The 16721-nt window shown below is 65.9% G+C and overlaps 1 protein-coding gene across 1 annotated transcript in view; it reads right to left on the reverse strand.

Moving 5' to 3' along the window:
* Positions 1-16399, reverse strand: part of LOC138837793 (collagen alpha-1(XX) chain-like) — a 34410-nt gene extending 18011 nt beyond the window's left edge. Inside the window, exons 1-16 of the mRNA XM_070036805.1 lie at positions 16326-16399; positions 15845-15991; positions 14913-15007; positions 12483-12593; positions 9492-9635; positions 9087-9245; positions 7972-8136; positions 5466-5585; positions 4505-4669; positions 3119-3271; positions 2811-2980; positions 2311-2440; positions 1139-1284; positions 943-1066; positions 694-833; positions 144-273 (exon numbers count right to left, since the gene is read on the reverse strand). Of these exons, the coding sequence (XP_069892906.1) occupies positions 144-273; positions 694-833; positions 943-1066; positions 1139-1284; positions 2311-2440; positions 2811-2980; positions 3119-3271; positions 4505-4669; positions 5466-5585; positions 7972-8136; positions 9087-9245; positions 9492-9635; positions 12483-12593; positions 14913-15007; positions 15845-15991; positions 16326-16399 (2173 nt within the window). The remainder of the gene's footprint in view (positions 1-143; positions 274-693; positions 834-942; positions 1067-1138; positions 1285-2310; positions 2441-2810; positions 2981-3118; positions 3272-4504; positions 4670-5465; positions 5586-7971; positions 8137-9086; positions 9246-9491; positions 9636-12482; positions 12594-14912; positions 15008-15844; positions 15992-16325) is intronic.
* Between the last annotated feature and the right edge of the window lie 322 nt (positions 16400-16721).

Genomic DNA, 16721 nt, shown 5'->3' on the forward strand with positions numbered 1-16721 from the left:
GGCCCCGGCCCCGTGTGGGGGCGCCCCACACCCAGCCCGCCCGCCACGGCCACCGGACGCTGGTCCCCGTGTGGCTCAGACGTCCATGCAGGCTGGGGACTTGAAGCGTGTCACTTCTGGCCCCGGCCTGCTCCCCAACTCACGTGTGGTCACACGGCCGGTCAGGGAGGAAGAGCCCCCCCCGAGGTAGAGGCGGGTGACGCGCACGGCGTACGTGGTGGAGGAGGACAGGGGCCCCAAGGCGGCTGAAGTGGCGTCCCCAGAGACCTGCGTCTGTGGGGACACGGGCAGACCCACAGACCCAGAGCTGCTGCCAGGACGGAGGCCCAGGGCCCTTAACATGAGGAACCCCGGAATAACCCACGGGTGGGGCCTCCCCCCAACTGCCCACACCAAGCCCAGCCTCAGTCTCCCTGCATTGTCCACGGCGCCCGTGTGAGCCCGCCCCTCCCCCAGAGCTGCACAGTGCAGCCCTGGAGCCTCAGCCCGAGGCCGGCCCACGAGGGCGCACCGGGGCCTGCTGGGGTCGGTGTGTAAACGCCAGGTCCCCGAGGTCAGTGTGTAAACGCCGGGTCCCAGAGGTCGGTGTGTAAACACTGGGTCCCCGAGGTCAGTGTGTAAACGCTGGTCCCCAGGGGTCCCGAGGTCGGTGTGTAAACGCTGGACATTGGACCGTGGCAGCTCTGGTCTCACCTGCCCCGAGTGGCCACCGTCACTGGAAACGTAGCTGACCCTGACCAGGCGGAGGGGCCTCCGGGTGGCCTCCCAGGACACATGGACTGAGCTGTGGCTCACGTTCGTGAAGTTCAAGTGTCTTGTGGGTGCCAGGGCCGCTGTGGGCACGCAGAGCCTTAGAGCCCAAGCCCCAGCGCCTGTGCACACTCCGGCCGAGTGGCTGGTGTGCGGGGACCGAGGGCGGCTGTGGGGGGAGGGGACACTCACAGGTCCTGGCACGGAGGCGTCGGGCCTCGCTGACCTCCGGCCCACGGAGGCTCTGCACGGAAACCTCATAGCTCCTGCCTGGCTCCAGACCACCCAGCAGCACCTCCGGCCGCCCCACACGGACCTGGGGGACGGAGCATCAAGGCTGGCGCCGCGACGCCTCCCTGGCCCCCAGCTCCCTCGCCCAGCCTCGTACCTCTCTTCTCTGCTCCTCGCCTGGGAGGAAGGCGGGCAGGCACCTCACCAGGTATTGGGCGGCCTCGGCCGAGGGCTGCCAGGTGAGGTGAAGGGTTCTGGACGTCACTGCGGCCAGGGTCAGGGCCTGGGGCGGAGGCAGGGGTGCTGGGGGGGAGGGTGACCATCAGCGGGGAGTCGGGGCACACGGCACATGCAGAAATCAAACCCACAAACACAGGGGCCCTCTCATAGGGCAAGGCCTGTGCAGTGCCTCCCGGAAATGGGGTTGGGTAAGATGGGGAACACGTGGGGCAGGGGGAGGGGGGCCCACAGGGTGCTGAGCCCCATCCCAGCCTGGCTGGAGGGAGCTGGGGGGGCCTGGAGGGGGCTGGAGGGGGCTGGAGGGGGCTGGAGGGGGTTGGGGGGCTGGGGAAAGCCAGGGGGGCACAGGGCGCTGAGCCCCAGCCCAGCCTGGCTGGAGGGAGCTGGGGGGGGCTGAAGGGGGCTGAAGGGGACTGGAGGGAGCTGGAGGGGGCTGGAGGGGGCTGGGGGGGGCTGGGAAAGCCAGGGGGGCACAGGGTGCTGAGCCCCAGCCCAGCCCGGCTAGAGGGAGCTGGGGGGGGGGCTGGAGGGGGCTGGAGGGGGCTGGAGGGGGCTGGGGGGGCTGGGGGGGCTGGGGAAAGCCAGGGGGCACAGGGTGCTGAGCCCCAGCCCAGCCCAATTTGACTGAGCTTTTTGGCTCAAAGTTCTAAGAAGGCAAACCACGCTGAGAAATGAAGGTCATGGTCCCTGGGGCAGTGGGGGCGGGGACGCTGGCGGGAAGGGCTCACTAAAAGCCACACAGGGAACACGGCCATCGATGAATGCCAGCGCGGCAGACAGGTCAGAGGTCGCCAGGGCCGGGCAAGGGGCCTGGGTGAAGGTGAGGGTGTGGTTTTCTTTTGGGAACTGTGGTTTTCCTTTGGAGCTGTAACTTGTGGTGGCCGTCCCTGGGGCTGACTGAGAACCTGGCTCGGCCGTGGTCATGGCCCGTGAAGCCCGGACCCGGCCGCGTGGTATGGGCAGTGCCGGCCACAGTGGAATGCCTTTGGCGTCCCGCGGAGGACACAGGCCGGCAAGCCCCAGGCCGGGCCTTGCGAGGTCACTGCGCTGACGGAGCCAGGCCCCGGGAGGAAGGCGGGCGGCACCTACCTGTGGTGGCCAGGCCCTGCAGGCCCTCACCAGCCCCTCCCTCGTACACGGGGAGCACGGAGACCAGGTACTGCGTGCTGGCCGTCAGGTTGTGAAGCTCCAAGGATGAGGCGGCCCCCTCCACCAGCAGCTGGACAGAGGGCCACGTTGGGCCGGGCCGGGCAGGTGCAGGCAGCAGGGATGCAGGACAGAGCGTAGGTTCAGGGACATAAGACGTGCGCCCAGGCCCAGGCATGGGACACACCCTCCCAATCCAGCCCTTCTGACAGCGAAGCCCCGGGCACCAGAGCCCACCCGCCCCGGCCAGCACCAGTGCTCCCCTTCCAGCCCCACCCATGTGTTCAAGGAACCTGCCCTTCACTCTGGCCCCCTTTGTCCACAGGACCCGGTTATCCGTGGGCTCGATTCCAGTGTTCAGCCACAGCTCACCAGACCCCGAGCGTGGCTGGCAGGGTCCCCGCCAGCTGCCTTCTGGGGCGGGTGGGGTGCCGGGCCCTTACCTCCCTGGGGACGCTGCCCCTGGAAGATCGCCACACAACCAGATACTTGAGGGGAGGCTGCGGGGCCGGAGTCCAGGACAGGTGGAGGCTGGAGGAGGTGACCCGGGTGAAGTCCAGGCTGGCAGATGCAGGGAGAGGGGGCAGGGCTGACACGGGCTGGGCCTGTGTGGCTGTGGGTAGGTAGGCCACAGTCAGGACCCAAGTCCCCCATGGCCACTCAGAGAAAGGAAGGAGAGCTGGCCACAGGCTAGTCCACAGCCCCAGGGGGGTGGGGCAGGCTCTGCCCAGGCCCCTACCTGGGTTCCTGCCTGGGCTCCTGCCCTGGACCTTCTGGCAGATCAGGCGGCTGAGCAGGCCAGCCAAGGTGGCCAGCTGGGGGAAGTCCAGCACATTGTGGACAGTGACGTCCAGAGGCCAGGATGCCAGGAGCTTCAGTTCAGCCTCGTCTGCATTCTTCACACCTGCTTGGGGTCAAGAGGGTTAAGAGTGTGGGGCTGCCTGCCACCTGGCCTTCATCCTCCTCCGTCCAAACAGGATTAGGTGGGGTACCCTACCAGCCCCCCACATAGGAGAGGGAGGGATCAGAGCCATGGGAGAGGGGAGCTGGAGCCAGGGTCTTCCAGCCTGTCCAGTGAACCTTGAGCTTCAGTGGGGTGGTCCCACGAGGGAGGGATGTGGTCCCGGGCCACGGATACACAGGCACAGTGCTCATGAGGGAGGGACATGGTCCTGGGCTGGGCCACGGATACACGGCACAGTGCTCATGAGGGAGGGATGTGGTCCCGGGCCACGGATACACGGGCACAGTGCTCATGAGTGAGGGACGTGGTCCCAGACTGGGCCACGGATACACGGCACAGTGCTCATGAGTGAGGGACGTGGTCCCGGGCCACGGATGCACGGGCACAGTGCTCATGAGTGAGGGACGTGGTCCTGGGCTGGGCCATGGATACACAGGCACAGTGCTCATAAGGGAGGGACGTGGTCCTGGGCTGGGCCACGGATACACGGCACAGTGCTCATGAGGGAGGGACGTGGTCCTGGGCCACGGATACACGGGCACAGTGCTCATGAGTGAGGGACGTGGTCCTGGGCTGGGCCACGGATACACGGGCACAGTGCTCATGAGTGAGGGACGTGGTCCCGGGCCACGGATACACGGGCACAGTGCTCATGAGTGAGGGACGTGGTCCTGGGCTGGGCCACGGATACACGGGCACAGTGCTCATGAGTGAGGGACGTGGTCCCGGGCCACGGATACACGGGCACAGTGCTCATGAGTGAGGGACGTGGTCCCGGGCCACAGATACACGGGCACAGTGCTCATGAGTGAGGGACGTGGTCCCGGGCCATGGATACACAGGCACAGTGCTCATGAGGGAGGGACGTGGTCCTGGGCTGGGCCACGGATACACGGCACAGTGCTCATGAGGGAGGGACGTGGTCCTGGGCTGGGCCACGGATACACGGCACAGTGCTCATGAGGGAGGGACGTGGTCCTGGGCTGGGCCACGGATACACGGCACAGTGCTCATGAGGGAGGGACGTGGTCCTGGGCCATGGATACACAGCACAGTGCCCCCGAGGGAGGGACGTGGTCCCGGGCCAGTTCCAAGGTCAGGTCAGAAGCCAGCAGGGTGAGGCCAGGGTGTCATCTCTCCTGGCTGACCCAGGGCCAGGGAGATGTGGCTCACCCACAGCGAAGACGTGGACGTCCAGGTCCCTGAGGACACGGGCAGCTGTGCCCACGTCGTCCTGTGACTTGCCGTCCGTCACCACAACCACCACCTTGGCGGCCTCTGGCCGGAGACCTGCCGCCCGCTGCAGGTTCCAACCCAGCACGTGGGTCAGGGCGAGGCCTGGGGAGCAAGACACCAGACAGCCTGCAGCAGCCCTGCCCCGGTGCCCTGCCCTGGTACCCTCCTCCCGCAGCCCTGCCCCAGTGCCCTTCCCCGGTGCCCTCCTCCCGCAGCCCTGCCCCAATGCCCTTCCCTGGTACCCTCCTCCTGCAGCCCTGCCCCAGTGCCCTTCCCTGGTACCCTCCTCCTGCAGCCCTGCCCCAGTGCCCTTCCCCGGTGCCCTCCTCCTGCAGCCCTGCCCCGGTGCCCTTCCCTGGTACCCTCCTCCCGCAGCCCTGCCCCAGTGCCCTTCCCCGGTGCCCTCCTCCCGCAGCCCTGCCCCGGTGCCCTTCCCCGGTGCCCTCCTCCCGCAGCCCTGCCCCGGTGCCCTTCCCCGGTGCCCTCCTCCCACAACCCTGCCCCGGTGCCCTTCCCTGGTGCCCTCCTCCTGCAGCCCTGCCCCGGTGCCCTTCCCCGGTGCCCTCCTCCCGCAGCCCTGCCCCGGTGCCCTCCTCCCGCAGCCCTGCCCTGGTGCCCTTCCCTGGTGCCCTCCTCTGGTGCCCTTCTCCCCCCCTCCCCCCCAGTGCCTCCTCCAAGGGCATCCGCTGCCCAACCGGGCAGCGGGGAGGACCCAAACAAAGGCAGGGTCTGATTGGAGAGCTACTGGCTTCCCGCCAGACCCAGCCGGGCCGCGGTAAAGGAGGGTGCAAACAGGGCTGGGAGTCTGCACAGCACACATGCTCAGGCCAGGACACCGGGACGGAGACCAGACAGAACGGAGGCCGGCAGGACAGCCACACAGGCCGCGCAGACCTACCTGTGAAGGTGTTTCCTCCCTTGTAGCGGAGGTCGCGCACAGCGGCCAGCACCTGCTCCCTGGTGCAGAAGGCACTGAGCTCCCACTCTGTCCGGGGGTCCCCGCTGTACTGTGTCAGGCCTGGGGAGAGGCGCCCGGCAGACAGGGCTGAGTGCAGCGTGCAGCAGAAAGCTGAGTGCAGCATGCAGCAGACAGGGCTGAGTGCAGCGTGCAGCAGAAAGCTGAGTGCAGCGTGCAGTGTGCAGCAGACAGGGCTGAGTGCAGCGTGCAGCAGACAGCTGAGTGCAGCAGACAGCTGAGTGCAGCATGCAGCAGACAGGGCTGAGTGCAGCGTGCAGCAGACAGCTGAGTGCAGCGTGCAGCAGACAGGGCTGAGTGCAGCGTGCAGTGTGCAGCAGACAGGGCTGAGTGCAGCGTGCAGCAGACAGGGTTGAGTGCAGCGTGCAGCAGACAGCTGAGTGCAGCGTGCAGCAGACAGGGCTGAGTGCAGCAGACAGGGCTGAGTGCAGCGTGCAGCAGACAGCTGAGTGCAGCGTGCAGCAGACAGCTGAGTGCAGCGTGCAGCAGACAGGGCTGAGTGCAGCGTGCAGCAGACAGCTGAGTGCAGCATGCAGCAGACAGCTGAGTGCAGCGTGCAGTGTGCAGCGGACAGGGCTGAGTGCAGCGTGCAGCAGACAGCTGAGTGCAGCAGACAGGGCTGAGTGCAGCATGCAGCAGATAGCTGAGTGCAGCAGACAGGGATGAGTGCAGCATGCAGCAGACAGCTGAGTGCAGCAGACAGGGCTGAGTGCAGCGTGCAGCAGACAGCTGAGTGCAGCGTGCAGCAGACAGGGCTGAGTGCAGCAGACAGGGCTGAGTGCAGCATGCAGCAGACAGCTGAGTGCAGCATGCAGCAGACAGCTGAGTGCAGCATGCAGCAGACAGGGCTGAGTGCAGCATGCAGCAGACAGCTGAGTGCAGCATGCAGCAGACAGGGCTGAGTGCAGCATGCAGCAGACAGGGCTGAGTGCAGCGTGCAGCAGACAGGGCTGAGTGCAGCATGCAGCAGATAGCTGAGTGCAGCAGACAGCTGAGTGCAGCAGACAGGGCTGAGTGCAGCATGCAGCAGACAGGTGAGTGCAGCAGACAGGGCTGAGTGCAGCATGCAGTAGACAGGGCTGAGTGCAGCATGCAGCAGACAGCTGAGTGCAGCATGCAGCAGATAGGGCTGAGTGCAGCGTGCAGTAGACAGGGATGAGTGCAGCATGCAGCAGACAGCTGAGTGCAGCATGCAGCAGACAGGGCTGAGTGCAGCAGACAGGGCTGAGTGCAGCATGCAGCAGACAGGGCTGAGTGCAGCATGCAGCACACAGGGCTGAGTGCAGCGTGCAGTAGACAGGGCTGAGTGCAGCATGCAGCAGACAGGGCTGAGTGCAGCGTGCAGCAGACAGGGCTGAGTGCAGCATGCAGCAGACAGGGCTGAGTGCAGCGTGCAGCAGACAGCTGAGTGCAGCATGCAGCAGACAGCTGAGTGCAGCATGCAGCAGACAGCTGAGTGCAGCATGCAGCAGACAGCTGAGTGCAGAGACAGGGCTGAGTGCAGCAGACAGGTGAGTGCAGCATGCAGCAGACAGCTGAGTGCAGCATGCAGCAGACAGCTGAGTGCAGCATGCAGCAGACAGCTGAGTGCAGCGTGCAGTGTGCAGCAGACAGGGCTGAGTGCAGCATGCAGCAGACAGCTGAGTGCAGCAGACAGGGCTGAGTGCAGCATGCAGCAGACAGCTGAGTGCAGCAGACAGGGCTGAGTGCAGCGTGCAGCAGACAGCTGAGTGCAGCATGCAGCAGGTAGCTGAGTGCAGCAGACAGGGCTGAGTGCAGCATGCAGCAGACAGCTGAGTGCAGTGTGCAGCAGACAGCTGAGTGCAGCAGACAGGGCTGAGTGCAGCATGCAGCAGACAGCTGAGTGCAGTGTGCAGCAGACAGCTGAGTGCAGCATGCAGCAGACAGCTGAGTGCAGCAGACAGGGATGAGTGCAGCATGCAGCAGACAGGGCTGAGTGCAGCGTGCAGCAGACAGGGCTGAGTGCAGTGTGCAGCAGACAGCTGAGTGCAGCAGACAGGGATGAGTGCAGCATGCAGCAGACAGCTGAGTGCAGTGTGCAGCAGACAGCTGAGTGCAGCAGACAGGGCTGAGTGCAGCGTGCAGCAGACAAGGTGGCATGCAGTGTGTCCACAGGGCCCCATCCTGACCACAGCCAGACCACAGCCTGGCCGAGCCCTGACTGTGGCCCGTGTGGACTGCTAGAGTTCTGGGCAGATGGCGGCTCCTCCCACAGACACAGCTACAGGCCCAGAGCTGACGCAGAAGCCTCCAGAAGCCTCTGGAGTTGGTCCAGGAGACCAGCTCGGCAGCTGCAGCTGGCGCAGGGCTGGCATGAGCCACTCAGAGCAGGTGGCCGGTGGCCCTCCCGAGGGAGCCCCAGGGACGAGGCCCAGCCCACAGAGGGGCAGCAGGGGGCACAGCTCACCTACTTGGACTTTGTCCGGCCCAATCTCAAAGGGTTCGATGACACTGGTCAGGAAGTCTTTGACCTGCTGGAAGTGGCTGTGGCCGACGCTCCAGGACCCATCCACCAGGAAGACCATGTCCGTGGGAACGGGGGGTGTACAGCGGAAGTGGGGGCCGGCTAGGAGCAGGAGGGGGTGGGTGAGGCCTGTGGCCTCTACGGACCCCGAGCGTGTGGGCTTGGCTGTGGCCTCTCCTCCAAGGAGGGCTCAGCAGGGTCTCTGAGGACCTCGGGTCTGACCAGACTTGGAAGATCTCACAGAACGCTGGTCAGCGGCAGCGCATCTAAGACCTCCACGAAGAGAGCCAATGGCCTCAGCGGCTGCCCTGCCCTCCAAGGTCCTGCCAGCCGCTACTCTGCCGTCCCCCAGCTGAGGGGCTCTGAAGCCCAGGCTGCCCAGCCAGCTGTCCCCCGGGTCCCCGCCTGGACTGGGGCAGGTCAGCACTTCCCACAACGCCAGGAAGCTCCTCTGGAGATGCAAGGCCGGCGCCTCCAGCCTTCCTGACAGCGCTGGTGGCTGAGCCCCAGAGCCAGGCTGGCCCTGGGGCTGCCTGGCACGGCCAGCATGGCGACCCCTCTGCGGCGGGCCGACTGGTGGCGGTGACCCCCGCCGTGGGCCCGAGTTCCGGGCACAGGGTCTGCAGCAAGGCACTCCTGAGCTGTTGGGAGATGGGCAGGGCCCTCCCCCTGAGGACACTGAATGTCACAGACAGCCCCGGGCCCACCGCAGAGCCGCCCCACGCACCCGGCCTCCCCCTCCTTCCGGTGGAGGCTGGGTCGTGGCTCCGGCTCTCCAGGTCCGGAGCAGGGCCCTGGGACCGGCTCTGCTTCCGGCTCCTGACCCACGCTGCGCACTCCTGCGGGAGGACGCAGCCCCCCCGCACCTCAGCACCCGGGCTGGCCAGGCGGCTGCCTCCGGTGCCCAGGCTGGAGTGAATCCAGGCACTCAATGGGCGAGCTTCAGTTAAAGCTAGACCATACAGCCAGGAGGAGAATTCCGGATGCAGGGTGGGCCGTGGGCCACACATGCTCCCTTCCCCAGGGCTCACTTTCTCTTGGCTTGGGTGGATGAACAGTGGGTAGGTCTAGTGGTGAAGCAAAAGTGATGCTGGGCTGAGGAGCTGGCTCCGGAGTCGGCTCGAGGTCTGGGCCCCCCAGAGAAGGGCTGGGCTCCAGGGCAGGTCCTGCAGGCCTCCGGCTGCTCCTGCCCGGGGAATTCCTCTTCAGAGCGTCAACTGCAGAGAGAAGGGCTGTCAGGGTCCTCTGGGGAGGCACAGAGGGCCTGGGCTGAGGCCATGCACACCAGCCTCCGAGGAGGACACTGCTGCGGGCCCCAGGAACTGTCCCCGGGAAGTGGGCAGGTGACAAGACCCCAAGACATCTTGTGGGCAAGCTGGGACCTGACCCAGGGCCTGGGCTGAATCCAGGGGCATTTCTCCCTCACCCACCCAGCCTGGGCCAGCAGGGGGCAGCGGACTTACTCACAAAATCCCTTTGCACCCGCAGCACAGGCCCAGAGTCCGTGAGCTGGAAGATCTGCAGGGTGTAGCCCTCGGAGGGGCTCAGGCCTCCCACAGTGGCCTTCGGGGTCTTGGTGGTCAGCATGACCTCCTGCTCCGAGTCCCCTGGGTGGGGGTGGGAGAGCTGTGGGTGCTGTCCAGTGAGTGTGAACATGTATGCACGCACACGTGTTCACTCACATGTCTTCATAGAGCACATCACACGTCTGTGATGTGTGCTCGTGTGGCCACGTGTTCTCTGCATACATGTGTGAGGTAGACGTATTTGTGCGCGCATGCATACACATGTGCTGTATCTGCTCACTTGACTGTGGTCCTGTGAGCACTGGTGTGCATGTGTGTGCACACATGCCTGTGGTGTGTGCTTACGTATCTCCGTGCCTTGAGAATGCATACATGGGTGATAAATGGTGTCCGTGTGTGTGTGCATACACACTGATTCTCACATCTGTGTGTGGGAGCATCGTGTGCACATGGGGTGTGCGCTCATGTGTCTTCTGGCTGTGTCTGTGCCTCGTGTGACTGTGTGTGCCTGCACCCATGTGCTGTGTTCTCATGCATGTGGGGGCATGTGCACACAGGGTAGGATGCCCTGCAGGTCTCCCTGGAGGCCACGGAAGAGGAGGGGTGACGACCGGTGGGAGGTGGGGGGGGATGACTGGCTCTCCCGGGAACTTGCAGGAAAAGGGCTGCACTGCCCGCAGAGCCCTCCAGGGACCCCGCCTCCCCCCGCACCCACACGGCCCGCTCGGGGCCCACTACAGACAGGGCTGGATTTCAGTGTTAAACACAAACCGCTCCAGAGGGCCCTGTGCTGCTCCAGAAGTCAGAGCCAGGAGTGGCCTGGCACGAGCTGGAGAGACGCAGGCAGCACGGCAGAGGCCCACGGGAGCCTCGGCCTCAAGCAGCAGGAGGGGAGTCACACTCGCCCCTTGGAGGAAAGCAGCCTGTGCTGACCCCAGCTCAGCACCCCTCCCGGACCCACCCCGGGGCTGACGCTTGTGCTCCTGAGCACACGGGGTAGAACAGGCAGGAGAGCACCTTGCTGGTACTGACGGCTAACTTGGCTTTCTTTGGTCTGGGTTTGAGACAGGGTCTTGTAGCCCAGGCTGGCCTGGAGCTCACCATCCTGCTCCACCTTCTGAGTGTAGGGATTACAGGTGGCCCCACCGCAGCCACAGTTGGCTTTTTGGGCATTGGCCATGTGACTGACACCCCTCCCGCCCTGCGATGAACGTCCTCTCCAAGTGTGTGCAAGACTCAACTGCGGTTGTGACTGGGCACAGAGAGGATGCTCCCCGCCAGCCAAAGTGCAGCTGCCTGCGCGGCTGCGGCCTCGCCGTCCTCGCTGAGTCCAGTCAGACCGCAGGCAGCAGAGCTAGTCTTCCCACGCCCGGCGCGGCCCCGGCCACCCCAAGGTGATGCGCTCGGCTGGCCCTGGTATTTATTTACTCAGCAAGCTGGCGTTGCTCAAATCCTTCTTTGATGTGTGGGCACCATCACAATTTGTAGGCAGCATCCCTTTCACATCTCCTAGGAAATCCACACACTGCTGGGAGGTGAGCGAGCCCAGGGGAGGCCGGAGAGGGTCAATCTCCCGAATAGGAGGGTGTAGCTCTCTGCACTGCACACACTGCAGGCCCCGTTACATGCCCAGCCTCTGCAACCATGAGCCAAGTGAGCTATTCTCACCGTTCTAGAGGCAGAAAACAAAGTAGGACGTGAGTCCTGCCGCATGACCGTCAGGATGGATGCGGCTCCCGTGGAGGTGGGGTGCTCCGGGCGGGGGCAGCGCCAGGTGCGAGCAGCCACTGCAGTGTGTGAGCGCGCGCGCGCACGCACACGCACGCACGCGCACGCACGCACGCACGGTCCCCAGGGTGCCACTAAGCCACTCGCACGCACGCACGGTCCCCAGGGAGCCACTAACCCAAGGGGCGCGGAGCCCCAGCCGCACCCGGCCAGTCCTCCCACCGCGAAGGGGGCGATAAACACCAGCACCACGGAGACGCCCGCTGCCAGCCCCACACGCCAACCTCAGCGGTCAGCCGCAGGCCGCAGGCCCGGGGCACGCGGCCGGCAAACGGGGGAGACGGCCTGTGGACTCGGCCGGGCACCGCGGCCGCGCCCGGCACCGGAGCCCAGCGCCTGCCTGAGGCGCACGCGTGCTGAGCACCCCTCCGCCCGCGACCCTCCGCCTGAGGCGCACGCGTGCTGAGCACCCCTCCGCCCGCGACCCTCCGCCTGAGGCGCACGCGTGCTGAGCACCCTCTTCACCTGCGACCCGCGCATGCGTCCTGGGCACCTCCGCCTGCGACCCTCTGCCTGAGGCGCAGCGTGCTGAGCACCTCTGCCTGCGACCCTCCTCCTGAGGCGCATGCGTCCTGGTCCTGAACACCTCCGCCTGCGACCCTCCTCCGCCTGAGGCGCATGCGTCCTGAACACCTCCGCCTGCGACCCTCCTCCGCCTGAGGCGCATGCGTCCTGAGCACCTCGCCTGCGACCCTCCGCCTGAGGCGCACGCGTCCTGAGCACCTCTACCTGCGACCGTACGTCTGAGGCGCACGCCTGCTGAGCGCACGATCCACGCATCACCTGCTGGAGCCCCGCTGGGAGGCGTGGCCGTGCCACGTGTCCGTTGCTGGGAGGCGTGGCCGTGCCACGTGTCCGTTGCTGGGAGGCGTGGCCATGCCACGTGTCCCCCACTGGGAGGCGTGGCCTGCCACGTGTTCCCCCCCCCCCGCTGGGAGGCGTGGCCATGCCACGTGTCCCCCGCTGGGAGGCGTGGCCATGCCACGTGTCCCCGCTGGGAGGCGTGGCCGTGCCACGTGTCCCCGCTGGGAGGCGTGGCCTGCCACGTGTCCCGGGTGGGGCGGTGACCGCCCCAGTCTGCACGTGGAGGTGCTGGCCTGGCGGAGGGATCTGAAGAGGAGGAAGGCGCAGTGCCCTTACCGGCCATGGGCTTCACCTGGACGCGGTAGCCGCGGCCGCTGGCCTCCGACTCGCTCCACTGCATCTGCAGCCGGTCCTCGGGCAGCACGGCCAGCCGCAGGCGGCCCCTCGCTGCAGAAAGGACAGGCGGGTCACCGCAGACCCCCTCCACCGAGCACCCTGAGGACAGCCCGGCCGCGGGGAAGCCAGCCGGGAGCGGCGTCCGCCGCCACCCCCGCGGCGCAGGGGGCTGGCGCTGAGGACCACGGTTCGAAGCCAGCCCTGGAAGAAGTCTGGCAGACGCTCCGACCAACCACAAAAGGCTGGACGTGGAGCTGGGGCTCAGCCTTGAGTAAAGAGAGCGAAGGGGCAGCGCCCAGGCCCACGCATAAACAAATCACCCCCAGCGAGGGTGGACGGGGCCCTCGGGAGCCCTCGCCGTCCCGAGGCTCAGAGCTGCCCACCGGCCCTGGCGAGGAGGTCACAGCACAGCGGCGCCCCGCAGCCCCGCCTCCCGTGAGCCCCCTGCGGGAGGCCGCAAAGCATCCCGGATGGAAGCATTGGCCGACGCCCGCTGGCGAGCCACCGAATGCAGTGTCCGCGCGGGCCCGTGTGCGAGCGGCCTCAGCGCTCACGCTGGGGCCGACTCCCGCCGTGGAGAAGGGGCGCGGGGCCTGGGCCGGCCTCCGGGAAGCTTCCGGGCCTGGTGTGAAGGGCTGGTTGTGGAAAATGAGGACAGAGATGGCTTCATTGTAACGGGATACAGACGGCCACAGCCAAGCGGGCCCGGGGCAGACACAATGGTCCATTCAGAGCGGGGCGCACTCGAAGCATCTCCAGATGGGGCCCGCTGCCCTGGGGGTGCCCACTGACAGGCAGCAATGTGTGGGGGCGGTGGGGGCGCTGGAAAGCCAGCTGTGAGAGGGGTCCCTCTCCAGCTCATGAAGAGCCTTCTGTTCCCCCTGCCCTTGACTCGTCAGGGTCCCCTCAGCTCACCTCTGTACAGGGACGGCAGAGGACGGGAGGGGTGAGGTGGTCAGGGGCTGTGGTCGGCAGAGGATGGGAGGGGTGAGGTCAGGGGCTGTGGTCAGCAGAGGACGGGAGGGGTGAGGTGGTCAGGGGCTGTGGTCAGCAGAGGACGGGAGGGGTGAGGTCAGGGGCTGTGGATGGCAGAGGACGGGAGGGGTGAGGTGGTCAGGGGCTGTGGTCGGCAGAGGACGGGAGGAGTGAGGTCAGGGGCTGTGGTCGGCAGAGGATGGGAGGGGTGAGGTCAGGGGCTGTGGATGGCAGAGGACAGGAGGGGTGAGGTCGTCAAGGGGCTGTGGTCGGCAGAGGACGGGAGGGGTGAGGTGGTCAGGGGGCTGTGGTCAGCAGAGGACGGGAGGGGTGAGGTGGTCAGGGGCTGTGGTCAGCAGAGGACGGGAGGGGTGAGGTGGTCAGGGGCTGTGGTCAGCAGAGGATGGGAAGGGTGAGGTGGTCAAGGGCTGTGGTCACCAGAGGACGGGAGGGGTGACAAGGCCATGGGGCTGTGGTCAGCAGAGGACAGGAGGGGTGAGGTGGTCGGGGCTGTGGTCGGCAGAGGACAGGAGGGGTGACAAGGCCATGGGGCTGTGGTCGGCAGAGGACGGGAGGGGTGACAAGGCCATGGGGCTGTGGTCGGCAGAGGACGGGAGGGGTGAGGTGGTCAGGGGGCTGTGGTCGGCAGAGGACAGGAGGGGTGACAAGGCCATGGGGCGGGGCGTACTGTGGGTGGCAGGGATCCTAACTCGGAGGTCACCAGCCCTCCGTGGTGCCCAGAAGGCAGATGCAGACAGGAACAAGCAGTGGACGCCGCTCTGCAGAGTGACATGTGCCAGGAAAGGCACGGGGCTGCCTGGCCCAGGAAGCAGTGTAGGGCATGAATGGGGCCTTGAGGGACCCAGGGAACGCCGGAACTTGCCTTCCAGGACTCTGCCTGGGCCAGCAGGGAGGGCCTGGCACAGAGCCCGGCGTCCGTGCATGCCCCCTTGCTCACAGAGGACAGAGAGCCTTTCTTTCTGGGGAGGCAGCCCTCAGTCCAGTTAAACCCTGACTACCCAGCGGGACAGGGCTGGAGGGCAGCAGGGCGGGGGGGTGATGGAGCGCCTCTCTTCACGCCAGATGTGTGCTGCCTGAAATTGTAAGGCCTTTGTGGGATGACTAAGGGAAACATTTAATGGAGAGTTAAATGAAGAGTACGTCGATAGCCTGCACAGGAGCACAGCACACAAAAGCTTATGAAGCAAGGCTGAAAGACTGCAAGACCAAAGGCCAGAGGTCAGAGGTCAAGGCCAAAGCAGAGGACTGGCCGAGAAGCCCTTCCTGCTTCTGTCTGTTGTCTCCAGGGCTCTTACTTAAGCAGATCTTCCTGAGGGGAGGTGGGGGGCAGTGGCCAGGCCTGCCGGAGGTGCGGGGACGGGCTCCACTCCTTACCTCGCCCTTGCCCGAGGGCCAGGGTGATGCTCAGCCACATCCACGCCCACAGGCAGAGGCTGAGGCGGAACACTCTCCGGCTCATGGCGTCTAGCCTGAGGGAAGAGGTCGTGCTTCCTGACAACAGGCCAGGGCCCTGGGCCCCAGGGCCAGCGTGGCAGAGCAGGCCTGCTCCCACGGGGCCACAGGCCGGAGAGGCCTTGTCGTGGTGCACAGCAGTCGCTGCCAGCCTCAGCCTGCTCCTCAAGGCAGAACTGACGCCAGACCCAGCTCAGGTGACACAGGGTGGGCCCGGGGCACCCTAGCCAGGCAGGAACGGGCTGCGGCCATGCCGACTGGAGATAACCAGAGTACACCACCTGCCATCCGACCCCAGCACTGAGAGCCCTGTGCAGGCGGGGCGGGCCTCCAGACAAGGCCCAGCTCTGCCCCTGCCCCTTGCTTACCCAGGACAGCTGAGGACGGAAGAGGCATCCCCGAGTCCTCCCCAGTGGCCTGAGGGACCCAAGCCCCTCTCCTGGAGGCCCCCCCTCATTGCACAAGCGCCAGGGTGTCCCCACCAGGGGGTCGGTCCCCCTGAGCAGAGGCCTCCAGCAGTGGCTTGCTGGGAAACACACTCTCTGCCCCCACCATGTACCTGCCCCCTTCCACATTTAAGCTTGGCTCCAATACTGAGGCTCAGGCAGCCTCCAGGAGGTGGCATGGGCTGACCGCCTGTGACCAGGAAGCACAGGACACATGAGCGCCCTCCCAGAGCAAGGCCCTTCTCCATCTGCACACCGAAGCCAGACTGCCGCCACCACGGGTGAAGGGGTCAGTACAAAGCCCCTTTCTGCTGGACTCCCCCCCTCCCCCCGCAGGGAGTCCAGCCCATGCTGGACTCCCCCCCTCCCCCGAGCCTGTGGCTGTGGCTCCAGCGTGCCCAGCTTCACCTGGCTGCGCCCAGGGACAGCACCCATGGAGGCGGCCCTGTCGGACCTGGGAATCCCTTGGGGCCCAGGGCCGCAGGCACCGCACCCACCTCCTGCTCCACAGGCAGCGTCCCTTGTTCCTGGGGGCCATCTGGTTCCATCTGCTGGCTGTGGCCACGTGAATTGTGAAGCTTATCAAAGGCCCTCTCTTAATGTCACCGCCCCCCCCTTCACTCCGCCTGCTGGCGTCTGAGGCGCCCAGATGGGAAACAGCAGTGATACACGCCCCACCACTGCACGTACACAGGCAGGGGTCCTGCCAGGCGAGGAAGGTGAGGAGACACAAGCCAATCACCCCATCCCGTCTCAGAGACACTTGGGGCAGACAGTGTGGCTCTTGGCAGAGCCGGCGGGGGGGGAGGTCCAGGGCAGCAGCCGCCGGCTCAGGGAACCTCTGCTTTCCCCCAAGACCCTGTATTGCGCTCCTTAGGCTCAGGCCCACACTGCCTCCTGCACAACTCCCATGTGCTTGGCCCGGTGGTCTGGCTCTTGCTGGTTCCCACAGGCCAGATCCATGGGTGAAGAACCCCCCCCAGACAAGGCTGTCCTGCAGGTCCCCACGGACCTCATTGCTGGGCAGCACTGGGCAGCCTGTCTTCTTGTCCTGGGCTCATCCACAGATCTTTACATTTCTTTATTTGGTTTGGTCGTGAGGCTTGAACTCTGAGCCCAGGCGCTGTCCCTCAGCCTTTCAGCTCAAGGCAAATGCTCTACCACTTGAGCCACAGCACCACTTCCAGTTTTCTGGTGGTTTATTGGAGATAAGAGTTTCATGGACTTTCCTGCCCAGGCTGGCTTTGAACCGCGATCCTCAGATCTCAGGCTCCTCAGTAGCTAG

This window comes from Dipodomys merriami, unplaced genomic scaffold (assembly GCF_024711535.1).
Source record: "Dipodomys merriami isolate MVZ:Mamm:240054 unplaced genomic scaffold, mDipMer1.0.p SCAF_275, whole genome shotgun sequence".
NCBI classification, from domain to species: domain Eukaryota; kingdom Metazoa; phylum Chordata; class Mammalia; order Rodentia; family Heteromyidae; genus Dipodomys; species Dipodomys merriami.